At 40.0% G+C, this 23699-nt stretch overlaps 1 protein-coding gene across 1 annotated transcript in view; it reads left to right on the top strand.

The window, feature by feature from the left end:
* VWA3B (von Willebrand factor A domain containing 3B) overlaps positions 1–23699 on the top strand; it is a 208361-nt gene that overhangs the window by 163914 nt on the left and 20748 nt on the right. The window contains 2 exon segments of the mRNA XM_045445795.1: positions 198–248; positions 7203–7404. Coding sequence (XP_045301751.1) covers positions 198–248; positions 7203–7404 — 253 coding nt within the window.

The raw sequence follows: 23699 nt of genomic DNA, 5'->3' as shown, positions 1-23699 counted from the left end.
GCCGTGAGGCTTCTGCAGTGATGCCAAGGAAGGAAGATACTCCCATCCAATATCTTTAAGCAAATGGCAGTGGCATGGTCCAAAGGGTGCATCACTTGGCTTGGGAGCTTCCTGCTGTGCCCTTCAGAGCCTGGGGTCAACCTTGTGCCATGAAATGAAAGTACTGCTACTAACTAATCATTGATTTTTTTAAACAGGCGCTTGAATAAAATTGTTTGGCAAGCATTATCTCAAGAGGAAAAAGAAAAGTAAGCCAGTTCCTCTTTACTTTCTTTTTTTATTTTGGTGAAAGTCATAAAGCCTACAATTAACTGTTTTAAAGTGTACAGTCAGTGGTATTTATTCAAAATGTACAACCACCCCCCTCCCTTATCACCTCAGAAGAAACACCTTCTACCTATTATGTAATCCTTCCCCAAACCTCTTTCCCCCTCTGGTAACCACTAGTCTGCTTTCTGTCTCTGTGCATTTGCCTGTTCTGGGTAGTTCATAAGAAAGGGATCATACAACATGTGACATTTCATGTCTGGCTTCTTTCACTTAGTTTTGCAAAAACGATGTTTCCCAGTTGCAGCATGCATAGTATTTCATTTCTTTTTATGCTTCTGCATTGATCCATTATGTATATAACAGCTATTTATCCATTGGTGGCTATTCGGGTTGTTTCCACTTTGGGGCTACTAAGGACAAGGCTATACATTCATGTAGAAGTTGCTTTGTGGACATTTGCTTGCATTTCTCTTGGGAACATATCTAGGGGTGGATTTTCTGGGTCACAGGGTAATCTATGTTTAACTTTTTGAGGAGCCACCAAACTTCTTCAGGGCAACTGCACTATTTTACATTCTTACCAGCAATGTATGAGGGTTCCTGTTTCTCCACATCCTTGCCAACATTTGTTATTTTACCTTTATATATATTTACTTTTATATTTTACATACATGTGTATGTGTGTGTGTGTGTGTGTGTAACTAAAGCCATCCTGGTGGCCTCGTGGGTGTAAAGTGATAACTCATTGTGGTTTTCATTTGCATTTTCTTAATGCTCAGTAATTAAAAAATTTTTTTTTAATATTTATTTTTGAGAGACAGGGCATGAATGGGGGAAGGGGAGAGAGAGAGGGGGAGACACAGAATTCGAAGCAGGCTCCAGGCTCTGAACTGTCAGCACAGATCCCAATGCAGGGCTCAAACCCACAAGCCGTGAGATCATGACCCGAGCCGAGGTCAGATGCTCAACTGACTAAGCCACCCAGGCACCCCTAATGATCAGTAATGTTAACTATTCTTTCACATGCTTGTTGGCCATGAGTATATCTTCTTTGGAGAAATGTTATTCAAGGTCTTTGCTCATTTTTAATTGGATTATTTTGTCATTGTTGTTGAGGTGTAGGAGTTCTTTATATATTCTGGATTTTAACCACTTATCAGATAGATGATTTTCCTTTTTCTTTTTTTTTTTAAGTTTATCTATTTATTTTGAAAGAGAGAGAGAGAGAAGAGAAGGGGCAGAGACAGAGGAAGAGAGGGGATCCCAAGCAGGCTGTGCGCTGCCAGCCCAGGGCCCGACACGGGATTTATCTCACCATCGTGAGAACGTGACCTGAGCTGAAACCAAGAGTTGGATGCTCAACTGACTGAGCCATCCAGGCGCCCCTCCAGTAGATGATTTTCAGATACTTTCTTTCATTCCAAAGGTTGTCTTTATACTCTCTTGATATTTTCCTCTGATGCGTAGTTTTTATGTTTGATGTAGTCCCATTTGTCTATGTTTGCATTTGTGTCTGGGCTTCGGGTGTTCTATCCAAGAAATCATTGCCAAATCCAATATCATGAAGCTTTCCCCCTATATATTTTTTCTAGGAGTTTTATAGTTTTTGGCCTTCTGTTCAGGTCTTTAATCCATTTTGTTTTGAGTTAATTTTTATATATGGTATACATTAAGGGTTCCAGCTTCATTCTTTTGCATGTGGATATCCAGTTTTACCAGAACCATTTGTCAGAGATGGTCCTTTCCTCCATGGTGAGGTCTTGGCACCTTTGGTGATCATTTGACCATCTATATATGCATACACATAAGAGTTTATTTCTAGACTCTTTATTCTGTTCCATTGATCATGTTTGTCTTTATGTCAGTACCACAGCATTTTGATTATGGTAGCTTTGTATAATATGTCCTGAAATCAGGAAATGTGAGGCCTTCAACTTTGTTCTTTTTTGAGATTGTTTGGCTATTTGGAGCCCCTTGAGGTTTCATGAATTAGGATGATTTTTTCTACTTCTGCAAAACATGCCATTGAGATTTTGATAGGGACTGCATTGAATCTGTAGATTAATTTGGGTAGTATGGATATTTTAACAATATTAAGTCTTCTAATTCATGAATACAGCATGTCTTTCCCGTTTATTTGTATCTTTTTAATGTTTTTTCCCATGATGTTTTATAGTTTACAGTGTACAAATCTTTTACATCCTTGGTTAATTTTATTCCTAAGTATCTTACTCTTTTTGGTGCTATTTTAAGTGGTATTATTGTCTTAATTACCTTTTTGGATTGTGCATTCGTAGGGTATAGAAACAAAACTGATTCTTCTGTGTTGATATTTTATCCTGCTACTTTGTTGAATTTATTTATTAGTTCTAATAATATTTTTATGGGATCTTTAGGGGTTTCTACATATAAAATCGTGTCATCTGTGAACAGATATGATTTTATTTCTTTCCAGTTTGGATGTTTTTTTAGTTTCTTTTTCTTATCCAATTTCTCTGGATAGGACTTTCAGTACTTTGCTTAATAAAAATAGTAAGAGTGGACATTCTTGCTTTGTTCTGTTCTGAGAGGAAAAGTTTCCAGTTATTGACTGTTGAGGATGATGTTAGCTGTGGGCTTTTCATATGAGGCCTTTACTATGTTGAGGTAGCTTCCTTCTATTCTGGCTTATTGGGTGTCTTTTCTTTTTTTTCCATGAAAGGGGGTGAATTTCGTCAAATGATTCTTCTGTATCACTTGAGATGATCAAGTGGTTTTTTTCCTTCATTGTTAATATGATGTGTCACATCAATTTTTATATGGAATCATCCTTGCATTACAGGAACAAATCTCACATTTAATGGTATATAATCCTTTTAATAGGCTGTTATATTTGTTTGCTAATGTTTTGTTGAAGATTTTTGCATCAGTGTTCATAAGGGTTATTGGCCTGTAGCTTCCTTGTAGTATTTTTGTCTGGCTTTGGTATGGGGAAATGCTGGCCTCATAGAATGAGTCTGGAAATACTCCTTCCTCTACAGTTTTGGAAGTATTTAAAGAAGATTGGTGTTAATTCTTTAAATGTATGGTAGAATTCTCCACTAAAGCTATTTGGTACTGAGCTTATATTTGTTGGAAGGTATGTGTTTACTGAATCAGTCTCCTTTCTAGTTATAGGTCTCCTCAGATTTTTTTATTTCTTCATGATTCAGTCTAGCTGATGGTGTGTTTCTAGGATTCTATCCTTTTCTTCTAGGTTATCCAGTTTGTGTGTATAAATGATTACAGCAGTTTCTCATAACCCCTTTTATTTCTGTAGCTTTACTTGTAATGTCTCCTTTTTCCTTTCTGATTCTGGTTATTTGAGTCTTCCCTCTTTTTTTTCTTAGTTAATCTAGCTGAACATTTTTCAGTCATGTTATTCTTTCTAAAAATCAACACTTTCATTGATTTTTTTTCTATTGTTTTTTTTTTTTTGTAATCTATTTTACCTATTTCTGCTCTATATTTTTTCCTTCCTTCTACTAACTTTGGATTTAGTTTGTTCTTTTTCTAGGCTATTGGTTTGAGATCTTTCTTCTTTTTTAATGTAAGTATTTAGCACAATAAATTTTTTCTCCCGGTACTGGTTTTATGGTATTTCGTTTATTTTGTTATTTTGTGTTTTCATTTTCATGTATCTCAAGATATTTTCTAATCTCCCTTGTGATTTCTTCTTTGACCCATTGGCTGTTTAAGAGTGTGGTGTTTAATTTCCATCTGCTTTTAGTTTTCTAATTTTGTGCCATTGTGATTAGAGAAGATAGTCTTTTATGATTTCCATTTTGAAAACTTTTTTTTCTGTTTATTTATTTTTGAGAGAGAGAGACAGAGTGCAAGTGGGGGAGGGGCAGAGAGAGGGGGATACACAGACTCTGAAGCAGGCTCCAGGCTCTGAGCCTGATGCAGGGCTCAAAGTCGTGAACCACAAGATCATGACCTGATCTGAAGTCGGACACTTAACCGACTGAGCCACCCAGGTGCCCCATCGATTTTGAAAACTTGTAACACTTGTTTCATGGCCTAACATGTAGTCTGTCCCAGAGAATGTTTCATGTGCACATATGAAGAATATGTATCCTACTGTTGGCTAGTGGTATATTCTGTACACACCTATTAGATCCAGTCAGTCTATGGTATTGTTCAAGTACTCTGTTTCCTTATTGACCATCTGTCTGGTTGTTCTATCAATAGTGGAAAACGAGGATTGAAATCTCTTACTTTTATTATGTTGCTATCTATTTCTCTCTTCAATTCTGTCAATATTTGCTTCATGTATTTGAGAGCTCCGACACTGGTGCATATATATCTATAATTGTCATATCTTCCTGGTGGATTGACCCTTGTATCATTATATAATATCCTTCTTTGTCTCTTGTAACAATTTATGGCTTAAAGTAGTAATAATTTGCTGATTTTTTTTTCTGGTTGATCAAGTCTGCTTTTAAACCTCGCTAGAGATTTTTTCATTTCAGTTATTATATTCTTCAGATCCAGAATTTCTCTTTTTTATAGTTCTCTTTTTTATAGTTTCTATATTTTTGTTGATATTCTTACTTTGTTCATGCATCATTTTCCTGATCCTATGTAGTTGTCTGTGTTCTCTTCGAGCTCATTGAAATCTTTAGGACAGTTATTTTGAATTTTTTTGTCATGTTGTTCATAGATCTCCATTTCTTTTTTTTTAATTTAATTTTTTTTAATTTACATCCCAATTAGTCAGCATATAGTGCAACAATAATTTCAGGAGTAGATTCCTTAATGCCCCTTACCCATTTAGCCCATTCACCCTCCCACAACCCCTCCAATAACCTTCTGTGTGTTCTCCATATTTAAGAGTCTCTTATGTTTTGTCCCCTCCCTGTTTTTATATTATTGTTGTTTCCCTTCCCTTATGTTCCACAGATCTCCATTTCTTTAGGGAAGATTTCTGAAGACGTACTTTATTCCTTTGATTGGGCCACCTTTCCCTGTTTCTTTGTATGCCTTAGAATCTTTAGTGGAGATTTGAATATTTGAAAAAGGACACTTCTCCTGGTCTTTATAGACTAGCTTCTTCTTCTTTTTTTTTTTTTTTTTTAGACTAGCTTCTTATAGGAAATGACCATCACCAGTCATCTGGGTTAGAGATTCTGGGGATCTTTCAAACCTTTTCTGGGATATGTCTTCTCCAGGCTTGTATATGAAATTTCTGTCAAATAGGTTTGCCCCTTCCTTCTCAGAAGCCCATAATCTCTTTCTCCCCCTGGTGTCTGTTTTTGGTATTGCAGTGTCTCTGGTGCTGCAATAAGACATGGATAGTCCTCCAGAATATATCACCATTCCATCAGTGTTCTGAGTCAGATAAGATGGAAACCAGTCCCTTGGGAAGCCTCCCAAAACTCCAGAATATTGGATGCACGTTCCAATCCTCCTTCCCTCCCGAGGGGGAAGCCACAATTTATGAGTTGTCTCCCACTTGTGCTGCCCTATATCAGGGAAGCAGGGGCACTAGGCAGGCAAAATGCAACAACCTTTTTTATCCACTTTAATCCACTATTCTTTTTTAGCTTTGAGTTCATCTTGAGTGCTGTAAATTCTTAACTGGTTTCTGGAATCCTTACAAAGGGAATTTGGTCCGTATATTGATTAGTCAGTATTTCCTGGTTGGGGGCTGGGGGTATGAATGGGAGCCCGGGGGTTCTTATTCCACCATCTTAATGACATCACTCCAATTCAGATTTTTTTTTTTTTTTAATTTTTTTTTTTCAACGTTTATTTATTTTTGGGACAGAGAGAGACAGAGCATGAACGGGGGAGGGGCAGAGAGAGAGGGAGACACAGAATTGGAAACAGGCTCCAGGCTCTGAGCCATCAGCCCAGAGCCTGACGCGGGGCTCGAACTCACAGACCGTGAGATCGTGACCTGGCTGAAGTCGGACGCTTAACCGACTGCGCCACCCAGGCGCCCCTAATTCAGATTTTTTAATAAGAATTTTTTCTGTTATCTGGAGATAGGTTTGTTTGTGGATTGAGTCCTGTGGCTGTGCTGGGTTTAAACTGTACTCTTTCAATACCCTAAATCTAAAGGAAGTGATGCTTTCAGCAGTAAGAAAATGATAATTATGAAATGCCTTCCACTCTCTCTGTTGCTCCCTCTCTTTCTTCCTCATGCTCCCTCTCTTTCTTCCTCATGCTCCCCTGCCTCTCTCCCTCTTCTCCTCTTTCTTTCTCTCCCCCTCCTCCTCTTTCTTTCTCTCCCCCTCCAGGCGTGTCTGATGCAGCAGAAGCTGGACTGGAAGTAGACTCCATCACACCACACTGGCTTCCCCTGGAGTCCCACAGCCTGTATTCATCAGCTCATAGAATGTTTGCCTTCTGTTCTTTGTGTCCCAAAACAATGAAGCCAGAAAGTTTAGGCCTGTTTAGGCTTATAAAAGGAGAGGAGATCAAAATAGCTAGAGTGAGCTGGTACAAGAATTACTGCACTGAGGCAAATATTTGGCTTATGTTTTGCTTCCCTTCCCTTTGCTTTGCTGTGTTCCCAGGGTTACTGCTGGGCATAGTATGTGAAATCTCTTTGAAGCTCATTTTTGGTCCTGCCAAATGTTGGGCCTAGGGAGAAAGGAATGAGTTCCAAATATGCCGAAAAAATTGAAAATAAAGCTATGTGTGTAAAACTTCTTTAAAGTCAGATAATCAAATTAGGTAGTAGGGAAGAGTGCCTATTGTAATTCACAGAGATGGTCATTTTTAACTCATGCAAGCCACCACAGTGGTCCTCTGATGGACCAGAGGGTGTGCCCATCATTGTGTCAACTGATAGCTAACATCTGTCTGAGAGATGGTTCTCAGGAGAGGTTTTACTGAAAAGTATCTTTCCATGTTGTTTCCATTATGATCACTTTCTTTGTTTGTTTGTTTTTTCTTTTTAGGTTAGATGCATACAAGCCAATGCGGTACTTGGAAAACAAGGCAGCTTTAAATGGGGCATTAGAACGGTTGAATTGGCCCATTTCACTGAAGGAGCTGTCAATGCTGGAAAATGAAATCTTAGCTGGGAAAATGTATATCCAACAGGCCATGGAACTCCAGGAGGCTGCCAAGAAGGAGAATTATGTGAACAAGAGAGGAGAGGTAGGTGCCATGGAGGTGTTGATATGTCCTTCCTCCCTCCTGTCCCAAGTCATTGCCATCCCTGCATTGGCCTTCCTACCCCCTCCCGCACCCCCCTCCACACCGATTTCTAAAAGAGTTAGAGCCAACCCATTAAAGTGACAGGACTTCCTTTCAACAGAAAGGAAATGCCATTCGATTTTACTGTGGCCTTTTTTTTTTTTAAATGAAACTAAACAGAAGTATAATGTAGTGATCAAAGGCCTGAACTTTGATTTGAGCCACAGCAGGGTCCAGCCTCAGATATGCTACCTAATCCCTATGTTATCTTGGCCAGGTACTCCATCTGAATCTTAGGTCTTTTAATCTGTAAAATAGGAATATTACTAGTATTTGTCTCACAGGGTTATTATGGGAATAAAATGACTTCTTAAAGTACTTCATGTTGAAAGCCCCCCCCCAAGTGTTAGTAATTATTACTAATAAACTTTTCAAAAAGAAAAAAGTGATTTCTAATCCAACTGCCTTATTACCACCACTTTGGATCACTTACTTTTAGCTTTCTTTTCCTCCTCGAATAAATTTTTTATATAGAAGCAGTCATAATCTCCATAATTATTTCGTATTCTCCTCTTTTGTTTAATTATAGGTGATACACAGCGTTATATTAGTTTCAAGTGTACAATACAGTGCTTTGACAATTTAGTATGTTATGCTATGCTCATCACAGTGTAGATACCCTCTGTCACCATACAACACTAGTACGGTACCATTGACTATATTCCCTATGCTGTACGTTTCATCCCCAGGACTTATTCATTCAGGCCTGTACCACTTCCTCCCCTTTACCCCTTTTGCCCATCCCCAACCCCTTTCTCTCTGGCAACCATCAGTTTGTTCTCTGTATTTATGGCTCTGTTTCTTCTTTTTGTTTGTTCATTTGTTTTGTTTTTTAGATTCCGCATATAAATGAAATCATATGGTATTTGCCTTTCTCTGTCTGACTTATTTCACTTAGCATGATACCCTCTAGGTCCATCCATGTTGTCACAGATGGCAAGATTTCATCCTTTTTATGGCTGAGTAATATTCCATTGTGTATGTGTGTGTATGCCACATCTTCTTTATCCATTCATCTATCAATGGACCCTTGGGTTGCTTCCACATCTCGGCTACTGTAAATAATGTTGCAATAAACATAGGGGTAAGGTATCTTTTTGAATGAGGATTTTCATTTTCTTTGGGTAAACACCCAGTGATGGAATTACTGGATCATATGGCAATTCTATTTTTTAATTTTTGAGGAACCTCCATACTATTTTCCACAGTAGCTGCATCAATTTACATTCCCACCAACAGTGCACAAGAGTTCCTTTTTCTCCACCTCCTCACCAACACTTGTTATTTCTTGTCTTTTTGATACTAGCAATTCTCACTGGTGTGAGATGATATCTCCTTGTGGTTTTGGTTTACATTTCCCTGATGATGAGTGATATTGAGAATCTTTTTATGTGTCTGTTGGCCATCTGTGTGTCTTCTTTGAAAAAATGTCATTTTCTGCTTTTTAAGTTAGCATTTTCTCATATACTTTCTCTGTGTTTTGTGAATCTCAGATTGACTTTTTGTGACTACATAATATTTCATGGTGTATATTATACCATGATTTATTTAATTCTTCACTGAATGTTAAACATTTGGGATATTTTTCAGTTTTCTCTTTCACACATCTTAATGGCTTCCACGGTGTATTTTTTTGTTAGGACAGATTCTTAGGAGTGGAATCCTTTGTTCAAAGGACATGAATATTTTGGGGCTCTAAATACTTGTTACCGATATAACACCCCCCTTTTGACAGTTCATGGGTGTGTGTGGACCTGGAATAGATCATCTTAAATCTTACTGAATTCTATATACTTTTTTTATATTCACTATATATTCACTAATAGATATACCCCCAAAGAACTAACCCTTGAGATTCATCTTTTTTGGATTTAGTCTTTGCTAAGTGATACTGGCTTTGCTTGATTTAAAATTAAAAAAAAAAAAATTTTTTTTAATTAGAGAGAGACCATGAGTGTGGGAGAGGGGCAGAAGGAGAGAGAGAAAGAATCTTAAGCAGGGGCAGAAGGAGAGAGATAATCAATGCAGGGCTTGATCCCGTGACCCTGGGATCATGACCTGAGCCAAATTCAGAAGTTAGATGCTCAACCGACTGAGCCACACAGGCTCCCCTGGCTTTCCTTGATTTTAAATTCTGCATTTGCTGCTCTGGATTCTTGGATTCTCTTTTGGTTTTGTTTGTTTTTCTTTAACTTTATTTTTCCCCTACAAATCACACTTTCCCCCTCTATTGTAGAAAATGGAGGCATTCTACATGTATTCCCTTGGGAGGCACCATATGAGGCCTTCAAACATGTGGCTGTCTGTTGGCCCTCCTCACTGGATGCCCTGTGGGTACCCAAGGGTTAAGAAGACAAAGTGAATAATTAACTGTCCTTGAAAACCTGCTCTTGCTACATCCATTGTTAAAGTTTCTACTGAGAAGTTTTGAAAAGTCATACAGAATGATGTCTCCAAGCCATTTGATTATTAGTGATCTTAGAATAATTTCAGTGGAATTGTGGGAACAGAAACCAGTTTGCAGTGGGTGTAGTGGGTAGAAGTGAAGAAAAGTAAGTGCAGGGAGTAAAGATTTTGTTTCAAGATCTTCATAAGGAAGGAAAGGAAGAAGAGATGGTGGGAACTTGAGGCATGAGCTAGAGTGAGAGAAGACAGTGCATGTAATGGTATCAGTGGGTCCACTGCTGCCCCCTTCTGGGTCAGGGGCTAAGGCTCTCCCTTTACCACCCTGCCCCCACATAGGGTGTGTGAAGTCCCCACAGTTTGTTCCAGTGAGGTCCATGTGCTCAGGACAGTTTTCCACTGGTAATGAATGGGAGGAGGGGGTATCATACTTGGCATCTTTTCTTCAGAGTTCTTTGCACTCTTAGCATGGCCTTTGGCAATGGGATAGTTTGTATAGTGTTTTCTTATAATGATATTTCTCCTCACGATGTGTGATGTATTATGAGATGTTTTTATTCCATGTCTGCCATGCTCCACTGGTTTGACTTCATAATCCACTAACAGGTCTCAATCTCCTCTTGTGACAAACATTGGTTGGGACCGAAGCTCAAGATGGCAAGGGCTTGTGAGACCCCTAGGGGGAAAATTTACCACAGATGAAAGTCATTTTCACCGACTCATATATAAATATAGTCTGATCATAAATTCCTTCAGCAAAGGCCAAAGATTTTGATGAATGATTGTAAATTGGGGAGCAAGAAAGCATCTATTTTTTTTATTAAGTTCCCCTAGAGTTTATTGATAACATATAGCAAAAGGTGACTAAAGTTTGTTAGGAATGGGCATCTAATTGGAAAGCCCACACACAGTCAGAAGGGGGTGGCCAGTGGATTTGGTCCATGCCACAGCATGCTATGGAGTCTGGATGTCTGTGACTCTTTGATCTGTAGTCACCCCACTGGTTCCTGAGTTTGGGGCAGCTTCGTGACTTTTCTTGTTGATCAAGATCAAATGTGGGAAGAAGTGGCTGTACATGTTAGTGTTAGGCTAGCCTGTACCTTGCTTTCTCTACTCAAGCTTTACCTGGTAGTCTTTTGCTGGCCTCAGGATCAGACCTGAGGGGAGAACCATCATCCCACCTGCTCTGCCCACCATGGTCACATTCTGCACATAACTAAAGAATTGCTTCCATATCAATAGTTCCATATCAAGAACTATTTCCATAATCTGCTAGTTCTGTGGTGTCCCTAGAGACAGGTGCTTGGCTCACTGACTACATAATGAAAAGAAATCTGAAGGCTGAAAATTTAAATTCCCCTTGAAAACTGCCTCTGCTCACTCTTCTTTTATTGCCATGATTGCAGATTTCACCATCATTGGCTAATCAGAGCTATGCTATGGTAGAAATCACCACTGGGCATCTGAATTATAATTAACCTTCCATAGTTCTCCCTGGGAGCCTGGTCTAGGCAGCCCAGCCATGGTATCCTACATTTCCTTACTACCTAAGGGTTGTTCTCCAGAGCAAATCCTGCAGAACCCAGGCCCAGAAAGACCCAACAGGCTCTCCATACTCATAACATTGCCCCAAGCCTTGGAAAATCTGGAGGCAGAAAATCTTGTGAAGCTGTAAGCACCTGTAAGCAACCCTAAAAGAGGTCATGGAAACATAGCTACACAGCCGGCTACCCATGTTTATTTCTCCAAGTTGTGACTAGAAAGGAATCTGGAGTCTGTGGCCTTTAGGAATGGTGCAATGAGTGCTCCACTCCGTGAGAAATCATCCAAGAGAAAGAGTGTAGGGAGGATACAGGTGAGGCTGGGTGAGGTGGAACTTGGAAAGCGAGAGAAGGAGAGAGACCATTTGGATTGGAAAACATTGTCAGGAAAACAGTGAGTTTGGCACTGTATAGGAGAAAGTTGGTTGGAAAGACCTAGAAATTTCTTTGAGTGGTATAAAATGGAGTCAGAATAGGGGCACCTGGATGCCTCAGTCAGGTGCATCTGACTCTGATTTTGGCTCATATCATGATCTCAAGGATGGTGAGATCTAGCCCTGAATCGGGCTATGAGCTGTCAGAGCTGTCTCTCTCTCTCTCTCTCTCTCTCTCTCTCTCTCTCTCTCTCTCTCTGTCTCTCAAAATAAATAAATAAACATTTTTTAAAAATAAAATAAAGGGTCCCTGGGTGGCTCAGTCGGTTAAGCATCTGACTCTTGGTTTCCACTCAGGTCATTATCTCACGTTTTGTGAGTTCTTGCCCATATCGGGCTCTGTGCTGACAGCGTGGAGACTACTTCGGATTTTCTCTCTCTCTCCTTCTCTCTCTGCCCCTCCCATGCTCTCTCTCTCTCTTTCTCAAAATAAATAAATTTTAAAATAAACAAATAATAAAGGGAGGAAGGAGGCCTCCCACCAGAACCCTTTACAACTAGTCAACCTTCCTCATTCCACTAGAAAAACTTGAGTCTGTTCTGCTGATACTCGAGTCTGGTAGGAAGACTTTCTAGCGATTGTGAATTGCTTTTCAGCAGCACATAAGATTCCCTGGTGTCTGGGCGGAGTATTAACAAATCTGGGCTGTGCATCAGTGATGTTGCCATCACAGGAAAAATGACCCCTGCACATTCAAGCTAGCACCTTGGAGATAGTTAACTTCTGATTAAGGGACCCCATATGGGCCCTTGAGGGATGATGGTAGATGTGGCCAGGTGGGGCTGAAGTCTCAGAGAGAGAGGCGCTCCAACGGGACAGGTGGGGGTGCCGAAGGGAGAGTGATGCCAGTCTCGTGATCGTCCCACAGTCAGCTGAGGTCTTAAGGAGAGAATCCTGATCGGGAATACCAGTCACTGGAAGGAATTGAAAGAAGGGAAGAAAAACTCCCACCAACTCTAAATATTATCTAAAAAGTTTCCTGTCTAGTATCCTGATGTTTTGGAGTGGGAAGGTGACTGTCAGCTCTGGGGATCCCTGAGGTGACAAAAATCACAGCCAGAATGTCTTTTCATCCTAAAGCTGAATAAAACCCTCTTTGCTGGAGCTTTTAGCTGGGCAGACCTCAGCATTGTCCTGTACTAGGTTTTTTTCATAAGCACAAATCCTACCCTCAGCAGGTTTAAGTATGGTCATTGACCTCCCTGTCTGGAGTAGAACTGAGTGTAGAGGGCTTATCAATAGGGGCCAAGCAGGAAACAGAATCCCATTCAGTCAGTTCAAGTGAAGAAATGGAGGGACTGTTTGTAGAGGTGGACGTAGGTCTAGGGTGGCCAAAGGGATTCAGGGCCCCCAGCAACCAGCAATAGCAGGAAGTTGTCGTTACCCCTAGACCTGAAGGGGTGGAAGGAAATGGTACTCCTGGAGCCCTGTAAGAGCTAAATCCACTAGCAGGAGTGGGAGATAGTTCTAGAGAGACAGGGCAGGGAAGGAGTATGGAACCGACACCCCAGTCTTTTCTCCTCCCGCTGCCCTCTGACCTCTGGCCTGCCATTGGCTCCCCCTGTCCAGAAGCTGGCCAGCAAGGTAAATACATAAGGTGGTGTCATCCATGGGGTCGCGCTCTTGAGGTATGGAGCAGGGCAGGGCAGAATGGATTTGGGGGCATGTAGGTGGAGTAACCACAACAGAGGTCTTGAAAAGTTTTCTTAAAGACCCAGCATTTATTTTTATACTGTAGCCTTGTGTGAGATATATATTTGTATACAGCAGATAGCTGGTTGTGGTCCACACTCCAGGCAGTGACACAAAAGTAGCTCCAATGTGTGGCATTTGTTCATGGGGTAGCAACATATGGATAACTGAATCAGTAACATCTGAGTTACAGATTAGAAGGCTGTGGTAATTTTCAGATTTAACTATTTAAAACACTTCAAATTTTTCTCTTTGATTTTTTCCTAAAGGCGTAGTGAAGAAATATTCCCTGAGAAGATGTTACAAGTTTGGTCTTCAAGCTAGGAAAATAATTTTATGCAGCATCTAATGCATATATATCAGTTCCTTTGCCACTACCAAAAAAAAGAAGGGGGAGGGGGAAGAGGAGGAGGAGAAAGAGAAGAAAAAAAGAAAATTCTTTTTTTTTCCCCACAAAAGCCCTTTGAGTTGCTATTGATTAACGTTAATTGGAGATTTTACTTTCAGAGTGGTTGACTCCATGGCCCAGTGCTGCACGCACGGTATTGGGGAGCAGAGGACTGTTTTGTGGTTCAGGGCTTCATCCTGCGGTGGGTTTCCTGTGTTTCCTAAGGAGCGACTCACATTGCACCAGAACCACAAACTGGGAGGAGAGTAAGGCCAGACAGCTCAGCCACTCAGCAGCCATCTGCTCAGGAAGCAGCTCCCAGGAGAGGGAAGTGAAAACTGCAGGGAAGTTCTGGGGATGTGTGTTTCACATGCTGTGTTTTCTAAAGTTACACCATTCCCTGAGGAAGAATGGAACACCACCTCCAGAAAATCACTCTCCATCCCCTCCTTTGGATTTTAAAGCAAGGCTAGGTGTCCAAGACTCCTCACAGGAGATAATGATTCTCTCTTCATGTCCACCTGGCCATAGCATTCCCTTTAAGCCTTGGATTCGGGTGTGATATCCTTAGTGTCCCTGTGGGCCCCAGTGCTGACCTGCTGTGCTTCTGAGAGGTCTTGCAAGAGGACTTTGCCCAGGGCTGAGGCAGGACATTCCCCTTAGAGCTTTACTCTTTGGCAAGATAAGTTTGCCTCCTCTTAAAATGCAAATGCCATGGGGTGCCTGGGTGGCTCAGTCGGTTAAGCGTCCGACTTCAGCTCAGGTCGTGATCTCATGGTCCATGAGTTCGAGCCCCAAGTTGGGCTCTGTGCTGACAGCTCAGAGCCTGGAGCCTGTTTCAGATTCTGTGTCTCCCTCTCTCTGACCCTCCTCCATTCATGCTCTGTCTCTCTCTGTCTCAAAAATAAATAAAGGTTAAAAAAAATTTTTTTAATAAAAAAAAATAAAATGCAAATGCCTTGGGAAGGGAAGCATACAAAGACTTCTGACTCATTTACTTGGGTGGTCACTTGGTGGCGGAGAGGGGCTGGGCAGGAGTGGGCCCATTCCTGATTTACATTTTCCTATAAGGTCTTTTCGTTCTTTTTGCAGAACCCATTTTTAAAAGAGAGGCAGACGCTAGATATTCTCAGGGTGGAGGAAACCCCTCTAAATCTAAATGAGGAGAGAGATAGTGAAGGTCAGCAGATGCTCCAGGCTGGCCTCATCCTTCTCACCAAGGTTTTAAAGAGAGTTGAATGATTTACAGAGACCAGTTTGCAAATGTTCTGGTCTTATATTTGGGTATCCTGGTGAGAGGAAAGGTCAAAACATACATGATACTACAAGTATTATCTTGATTATAGCAGTCACAGACTTTAGTTGGTTTTTAAGACAAAACATGGACAGAGAAGCATGTTGGAGCTGCTGGGTGGCAGCAGTTCAATGATTTAGGGCAGAAAAAAATATTTAGTAGTCGTTTCATGACAAGATTTGGAGCCAAAGATTAGTTCTAGTGAAGTTGTAGAAATGCATCCTATATGTAGTGTGGAAGCACATTGCTAAATGGGAAATTTTAAAGCATCAAACATTTACTAACTTCACTGTCCCCACCAATGAAAACCTGAGCATGTGACCTTGAAATTAAGTCATAAATGAAAGGAGGGTGGCACCATTTTGGATCCTGCTCTACATCACCTGTAATCAAATCTGGTAAGAAAATGAATTGGATTCTCTGAATTTTGGAAACAAGGCAAAATCAAATTACCCAGTGGACAGCATCCTTACTGCCAGGATCATTGCCTGTCTGACTTCCCCACTGAGATTGACATGCAGCTATTCTCATGCACCTAAGCCTAGAGATATGTTGCCTTATCTATTTAGTGCTACCATTTTTGTTCCTATTCTCCACCCCCTCTGACTTTCATCCTCCATAGATTTCTTTTTAAAACTCAGACATGTTTGTATTTTGTGTGTGGATAGCTGAAGGCATGCCAGGAAAAGAACAGCACTGGGCATGTTCTTTGGTATAAGCTGTACAGTGTTTCTAAAGTCTTTGGCAAGATTCAAAAATTGTGGCACATGGCCTTTCTGGAAAGGTGCTGTCAACATTGTGGCTGAGGGAATGCTGTGTGTAGCTGTCCTTACTGCTACCCTTCCATCCCAGCAAACCAATGCTCTATTTCTGTGGAATGAGCCATTGTACTAAAGCTGGCCCTGTAGATTTGTTTCCTGTGGCTACTCTACTTAATCTGTGATGTAGCTGAATTGATTGTGCAGTGGTGTGGGTGAATCATTGAGTGTAGAGTGAATAGTTCTTCCATAAAGCTCCATGTTGTGGAAACAACCAGAAATGAATTGTTGCCAATAGTAGGAACAGTTGGAAACAAAAGAAGAGTAAACATGTTGCGTGTACAAAGTTCTTTGGTACTGGAATGTTCCTTTCAGGTGAACCCACAGGTGTATGAGTGATTTGAAGGTAGGCAGTACTTTTCAGTCATTTAGAAAGGCATTTTCTTAGGTGGCGTTTTCTGTTCGTAAAAAAATGAACATCATAGTGCTCTGTGTTGCTACTGTTCAGTGTTGCTCGTGCAGGGAAGGTCTTCACAGAGTGAACGGTGGTTCTATATCAGATGAATTGGGAAGTGAGTGACAGCTATAGAGAAAAAAGATCTCTCTGATGATTTCAGGCCATTGACTTCGTGGATTTGTACCTGTGAAAATATAGAAAGCATTTTCATCGGTTAGCTTCTGGCTAGGATGTTGAGAGAATCGATATTTGGAATCTAGAGATGAAGGGGGCTAGTTAAATAAATGCGATTATACTCATTTAGAATTTTTTAAAGGAACTTTAAATGTATCTAGGCATAGATTCTAGTAAGTGGCTTATCTGTTATATTGTTGAAATCTGAAGGGGGGAATTGCCTTTCTGGGATCAATGTGGACATCTTTTTGGAAATCAAGGTAATATCCATCTGGAGGTGAAAAGGCTATCTGGTGACCTCCATAGTTGCCTGGTCTGTGATGTGGACACTGGCAGCATGAAGGAAGGTGGCTTTGGAAGTTAAACTTTATATGGGGGTGAGGTTTTTAAGCAACAGGTGATTTTACTTGGTATGTTCAAGATTCCCGAGATTCTAAATCCTATTAGGGGTGAGAATACTTCACATGGAGTCTTCCGTCGAAGAACTGATTGTAGGAAACTGTGGTGTTTGTGTCTCTTTGGAGTGTTATGATGGAACACTGAGTTACTCATGTTCACGGCTCTGGTTGTTGCGTTTCCCTTATATTGTGAAAACTGCAAACAAAGATATCATGCTAGTATCCTGTCTTTGTATACACACAGCCCGACAGTTTCTCTAGTAGTATAGAAAAAGTAATACCTAGGTTCTTCTGGGAAGAAATATGGAATTAGAAGATGTTAGAGATCATTTAGTTTGTACCATCTCTTTGTTTATGCAGAAATTGAAGCCCAGAAAGGTTAAAAGATTGCCCAAAGTCACAAAGCCAGCTGGGCAGCAATTGGTCATATTTCTCCTGTCTCCTGGTCCAGTCTCTGCCCTTTGAGGCCATTTCAGATTGTAGTAGGTCATTCTGAAGGACAGCTTAGGTTTCTCCTCTGGGTGAAAGCCCAGGAACAAACAGGTAACATTCACCTCTTTGACATAATAGCTACATCTGTAAAAATAGAAATTCTATGAGAATGAAGGGACTCCAGCAAAATCTGGTGAAAATGGAGCATCATAAACAGAAGGGTAGTATTCAGCTTACATTTCTGTCCATGGCTGCATAGGCCACAAGCAGCACAGGTGTGAAGGCTTGTTACGTATCCCACAATTCTGGGGCACCTGGGTGGCTCAGTCAGTTAAGTGTCCTTCTTTGGCTCAGGTCAGGATCTTATGTTTGTGGGTTTGAGCCCTGCATCAGGCTCTGTACTGATAGCTCAGAACCTGGAGCCTGCTTCAGATTCTGTCTCCCTCTCTCTCTCTGCCCCATCCCCGCTTGTGCTCTCTCTCTCTCTCTCTCAAAAATAAATAAATATTTAAATTAAATAAACATTAATTAGTTAATTAATTTAATAAACATTTAAATTAATAAACATTTAAAAATTATATATACATATATTTATATTTATATATCCATCCCACAGTTCTTTCAAGAGACCTTAAGCCTTTATTTAGTTCATTATTTCTTCTCTTCTGAGGCCCCTGCCCTACATTTTCATCTCCCCAGAAATAAACCATACTCCCACTTCTTTTGATGAACCCGAAAAGCATCTCCAAACAGATCCAAATGATAGACGGCTGCAACAGAACCCAGTTACATAGGGCACCAGGGAAATGAGCCCAAATTATACTGAACATGAATTGCAACCCAAGACAAATTATGTTCAGACTAGGTGTATTTCAATTGTTACAGTCAATGTTTCATAAATTAGAGTCTTCCTTAACAGAAGACCTGTATATGAATGTTGAATACTTTACGTATAATATAGCTATAGCATTGTAAAAAAGTGACACCAAAAAGCATGTGGAAGCACCTTATATTGGCTTTGTATCATGAAGGAAAGGGGCATTTGATGGCCTGCAAAGAGAAGCTGGAGAGTGATGTCACAGGCACTCTGATTAGGATGGAGGACCCAAGAATTAATAAGTTAATGGTCAGGAAATTTAAAAATGAAAAAAAAAAATCTAAGGAAAAAAGTCCCCAGTTTCCACAATGTGGTGATTTGAACAAAAAGACCTATTTGGTCTATGTTTTGATTTAAGAGTAGATTCAGAAGGTTCTGTGCTCATTCACTCATTCACCCCACTGCATGCAAAATACCGTGAATAGTTACATAGAGCAAACCAAAAGTAAACAGCTATCTATTTTTACCTTTAAAAAAAAACCCACAGGTTTATGGAAATATGATTTTCACACTGTAAAGTTTACCTATTTCAATTAAGTGATTTTTAGTAAAACTGACAGCTGTCAACTACCACCACCAAAATCCAGTTTCAGAACACATCCATCACCCCAGAAAGATACCTCATGCCCATTTGCACTCAGTCTCTGTTTGCACCCTCAGCCCCAGGTAACCACGCATCAATTTCTGTCTCTATATATTTGCCTTTTCTGTACGTTTTATATATAAGTGGCTCAATAATATTTCATTGTATGGATATGTGACATTTTGTTTATCCATTTCCCCTGTTAATCAACATTTGCATTATTTACACTTTTTCATTATTGTGCATAATGCTGATACAAATACATAAAAGTCTTTGTATGATAAAAGTTTTCATTTCCCTCGGCTAGATATCTAATAGTGGTATATCTGGGGCATATAGTAAATTTATGTTTAATTTTTAAAAAAGTTGCAAAAATTTTCCCCAAAGTGTTAAAAATCAATTGACCACGAATGTAATGATTTGTTTCTGGACTCTCAATACTGTTCCCTTGGCCATAGGACTATCTTCATGTCAGTACTGCACTTTCTTGATTACGCTTTCTGATAATAAGTTTGGAAATCGAGAAGTATACGTCCTACAGGTTTGTTCTTTTTTCCAAATCATTTTGGCGCTTTTAGTTTCAGTATCACAATTTCTGCAAGAAAACCCAGAAAACAAAAAACTTACTGAGATTTTGTTGTGAGTTATATTGGATCTAGAGATCAGTTTGGGAAAAATAGCTGTCTTAACTGTATCAAATTTTCTAATCCATAATAAACATGATATGTCACTCCAATTGTTAGATCTTTCATTTCTCTCAGCAATCTTTTCTAGTTTTCATTGTATAGTTCTTTCACTTATTTTGATGTTTATTCCTAAATATCTGTTCTTTTTGATACTGTTATAAATGAAACTCTTTTTTTTTTAATTTTTTTAATGTTTATTTATTTTTGGAGAGAGACAGTGTGAGCAGGGGAGGGGCAGAGAGAGAGGGAGACACAGAATCTAAAGCAGACTCCAGGCTCTGAGCTGGCAGCACAAGAGCCTGTCACAAGGGCTCAAATTCATGAACTGCAAGATCATGACCTGAGCTGAATTTGGACGTTTGACTGAGGCACTCAGGTGCCCCTTAGTTTTGTTTTGTTTTGTTTTCTTTTCTTTTCTTTTCTTTTCTTTTCTTTTCTTTTCTCGTCTCGTCTCGTCTCGTCTCGTCTCGTCTTGTCTTGTTTGTCTTGTCTTGTCTTGAGAGAGACAGAGCACAAGTGGGGGAGGGACAGAGAGGGAGACATAGAATCAGAAGCAGGCTCCGGGCTCTGAGCTGTCAGCATAACAGCGCAATGCAGGGCTCCAACTCACAGATCACATGATCATGACCTGCGCAGAAGTCACACACTTAGCCAACTGAGCCACCCAAGGGCCCCTTGGAATTCTTTTCTTAGCTTTATTTTAAGATATTCATAGCTGGTACATGGAAATACAGTTGGTTTGTTTTTGTAGATCTATTTTGTATCATGACATCCTGCTGAGCTTGTTAATTAATTCTGGTAGTAGCTGGGTGGATTCCTTAGAGTTTGCCATGTAGAAGATCATAGCATTCATGAATAAAGACAGGTTTATTTATTCCTTTCCAACCTGGATGCCTTTATTCTTTCCTTGCCCTGATTGTACTCGCCAGAAGCTCAGGTACAATGTGTAGGAGGGGCAGAGTGCCTTGCCTTGTTTCTGATCTTAAGGGTTTTCATCATTAAGGATAATGTTTGCTGTAGGCTTTTCATAGATGATTTTCACTGAGTTGAGAAAGTTCCCTTCTGTTCCTAGTTTGTTGGGAGTCTTCATCATGAAAGGTGTTGGGTTTTGTCAACTACTCTTTCTCCATACATTTAACAATATGGCTTTATCCTTTATTCTACTAATATGGTGTATCACATTAATTGATTTGTGGATGTTAAAACAGGTTTTCATTCCTAGGATGCTTGGTAATCATGTACAGTCCTTTTTGTATGTTGCTGGATTTATTTGCGAATAGTTTCTTACAGATTTTTTACATCTATATTCAAGAGGAGTATGTAGGTTCATAGTTTCCTTTTCTATGGTAGCTTTGGTTTGGGATTGGGGTAATACTTGGCCTTCCCTCTTATAATATAAATGATCTTCCTGGTAATTTCTGATTTCCTGGGGTTCCTCTTTCCAGTCCTCCAGCCAGAACCTAAGGTTTTATGTTCTCAGCTCAGCTGCATGCCTCCACTTACTTGCATCTGGAGCCAAACAGGGGCCAGGGAAAGAGAAAGAGAGAGAGAACACTGGGGGTTCACTTACCCTCTTGGAACCTAGCACCACTAACCAGACAAGAAGATTCCCCTCCTTCAGAGATTTAGCTCCTTTGGACTCACACTGCCAACACTGATGCCCCTACCACAGGACTGCTTGTGGACTGGGGTCTGAGAAGAAGAGAAGGGGATTTCTATAATTTTTGTGAGTGTTAGGAGTTCCTTTTCCCATTAAGCCAGAACTACAGGGCTTCTCTTAGAGCCCTCTGTCTGCACCCTGGTGCCACTGTTGTGTTTTGGGTGGCCTTGTGATCAGGCCATGAAATACCAGAGGAAGAAAATGGTAAACTTCTCACCAGTCTGTTAGTACTTTGAATTTAAGTCTTCTTTCCCAAGCCATTTGTTATTTGCCTTCCAGAATGATAAAATAGATCTTACCTAGAAACTCAAATGCTGCATGTCTGTTTTTTAAATCTTGTTTTCTAATAATTCATCTTAAATTTATTTTACAGGAGCACTGGTTCTAAAATTTATTGGAAGTAAAGCATAATGACTGTTCTGGTTGATGTAATGAGGGCTTTGGGGTTTGGGGGAGTGGAGGATACAGTGGGGACTGGGTCTTTCGACTAGTGATCAGTCAACAAGCATATAGAAAACAGGATTTTAAAGTTAGACTCTACAAATCAAAATGATGCTACCAGTTTCTTCATGTAGTGGACACAGCACGACATTCACTTCAAGTCTTGAGTCATACGGTACCATTTGAACATTACAAAGCGGTCCTTTCCTTTACTTTTTCTGAAATTGCCTGTGGTAAAATTTTCCCAGAGAGATTATAATTGAGCTGGGCTTTGAATGAGTTATCTGAACAGGAAGGATGTTGCTCATTTTTTAAAAATATTTTTTCTCAAAAAATTAATAAATAAAAAATAAAAGTCTTTTTCCTCTGTATTCTTCAGATTAGATAATTTCTGTTGATTCATCTTCAAGTTTCTTTCTTCTGTCATATCAATTCTGCTATTGAGCCCTTCCTAATATTGTGGTTTTTTACTCCTAAAATTTTTAATGTTTTTAAAATAGTTTCTATTTCTCTGCTGAAAACAACTACCTTCCCATTCATTTCAAGAATTCAACCTCATGGACCATGGTTTTAACTGCAGATTTAAAGTCTTTATCTGATTATTCTAACACCTGGGTCATCTCAGAATTGTGATCTATTGATCACCTTTTAACTTGAAAATCAGTCATGCTTGTTTGCTTTTTAAAACCTTTTTTTAGGGGCGCCTGGGTGGTGCAGTCGGTTAAGCGTCCGACTTCAGCCAGGTCACGATCTCGCGGTCCGTGAGTTCGAGCCCCGCGTCGGGCTCTGGACTGATGGCTCAGAGCCTGGAGCCTGTTTCTGATTCTGTGTCTCCCTCTCTCTCTGCCCCTCCCCCGTTCATGCTCTGTCTGTCTCTGTCCCAAAAATAAATAAACGTTGAAAAAAAAAAAAAAAACAAAAAAAAAACCTTTTTTTATATTTTTATCTTATTTTTGAGAGAGAGAGAGAGAAAGTGAACGAGCAAGTGGGGGAGGGGCAGGAAGAGAGGGAGACACAGAATCTGAAGCAGGCTCCAAGCTCTGAGCTGTCGGCACAGAGCCTGACGTGGGCTCGAACTCACAGACCATGAGATCATGACCTGAGCCAAAGTCAGATGCTTAACCGACTGAGACACCCAGGTGCCCCTGCTTGCTTTTTAAAAGTATGTTGCAGAGGCGCCTGGGTCTTTTAGTCAGGTGAGCATCCAGCTTCAGCTCAGGTCATGATCTCATGGTTTGTGGGTTTTAGCCCCACATCAGGCTCTGTGCCAACAGCTCAGAGCCTGGAACCTGCTTCAGATTCTGTCTCTCTGTCTCTGTCTCTCTGTCTCTCTGTCTCTCTCTGCCCCTTCCCCACTTGTGCTCTGTCTCTGTCTCTCAAAAATGAATAAATGTTAAAATAAGTATAAATAAATAAATAAATAAATAAATAAATAAATAAATAAATAAAAGTATGTTGTATTCTGGATTGTATCTGTATACACTGAATTTGTATCTGTATATACTGAATATTATGTTTTAAGACCGTGGATCCTGTTTAAATTCTCTGGAAAATGTTGACTTTTTTTATGTGTTAACATTTTGATTAGTCTTAGGCTACAAATTCTGTCTCACTTCTTATAGACACTGGTTCCCATATATCAGTTCAATTTCATTTTATTATTTAAAAAAATTTTTAATGTTTATTTATTTTTGAGAGAGAGAGAGACAGAGTGTGAGCAAGGGAGGTGCAGAGAGAGAGAGACACAGAATCCTAAGCAGGCTCCAGGCTCCCAGCTGTCAGCACAGAGCCCAACATGGGGCTCAAACTCACAAGCCATGAGATCCTAACCTGAGCTGAAGTCAGATGCTTAACTAAGCCACCCAGGCACCCCATCAGTTCAATTTTAAAAGCTTATTCCCAATAACATAGAACAGGAAGTACTCCAGAATGATTATACAAAGTATATGTATATTCTCTAATTTTTGATAGTGCAAT

The sequence above is a fragment of the Leopardus geoffroyi genome, chromosome A3 (assembly GCF_018350155.1).
Source record: "Leopardus geoffroyi isolate Oge1 chromosome A3, O.geoffroyi_Oge1_pat1.0, whole genome shotgun sequence".
Taxonomy (NCBI): Eukaryota; Metazoa; Chordata; class Mammalia; order Carnivora; family Felidae; genus Leopardus; species Leopardus geoffroyi.
Note: the sequence above shows the minus strand (reverse complement) of the source record. Positions and strands in the feature narration are given on the sequence as shown.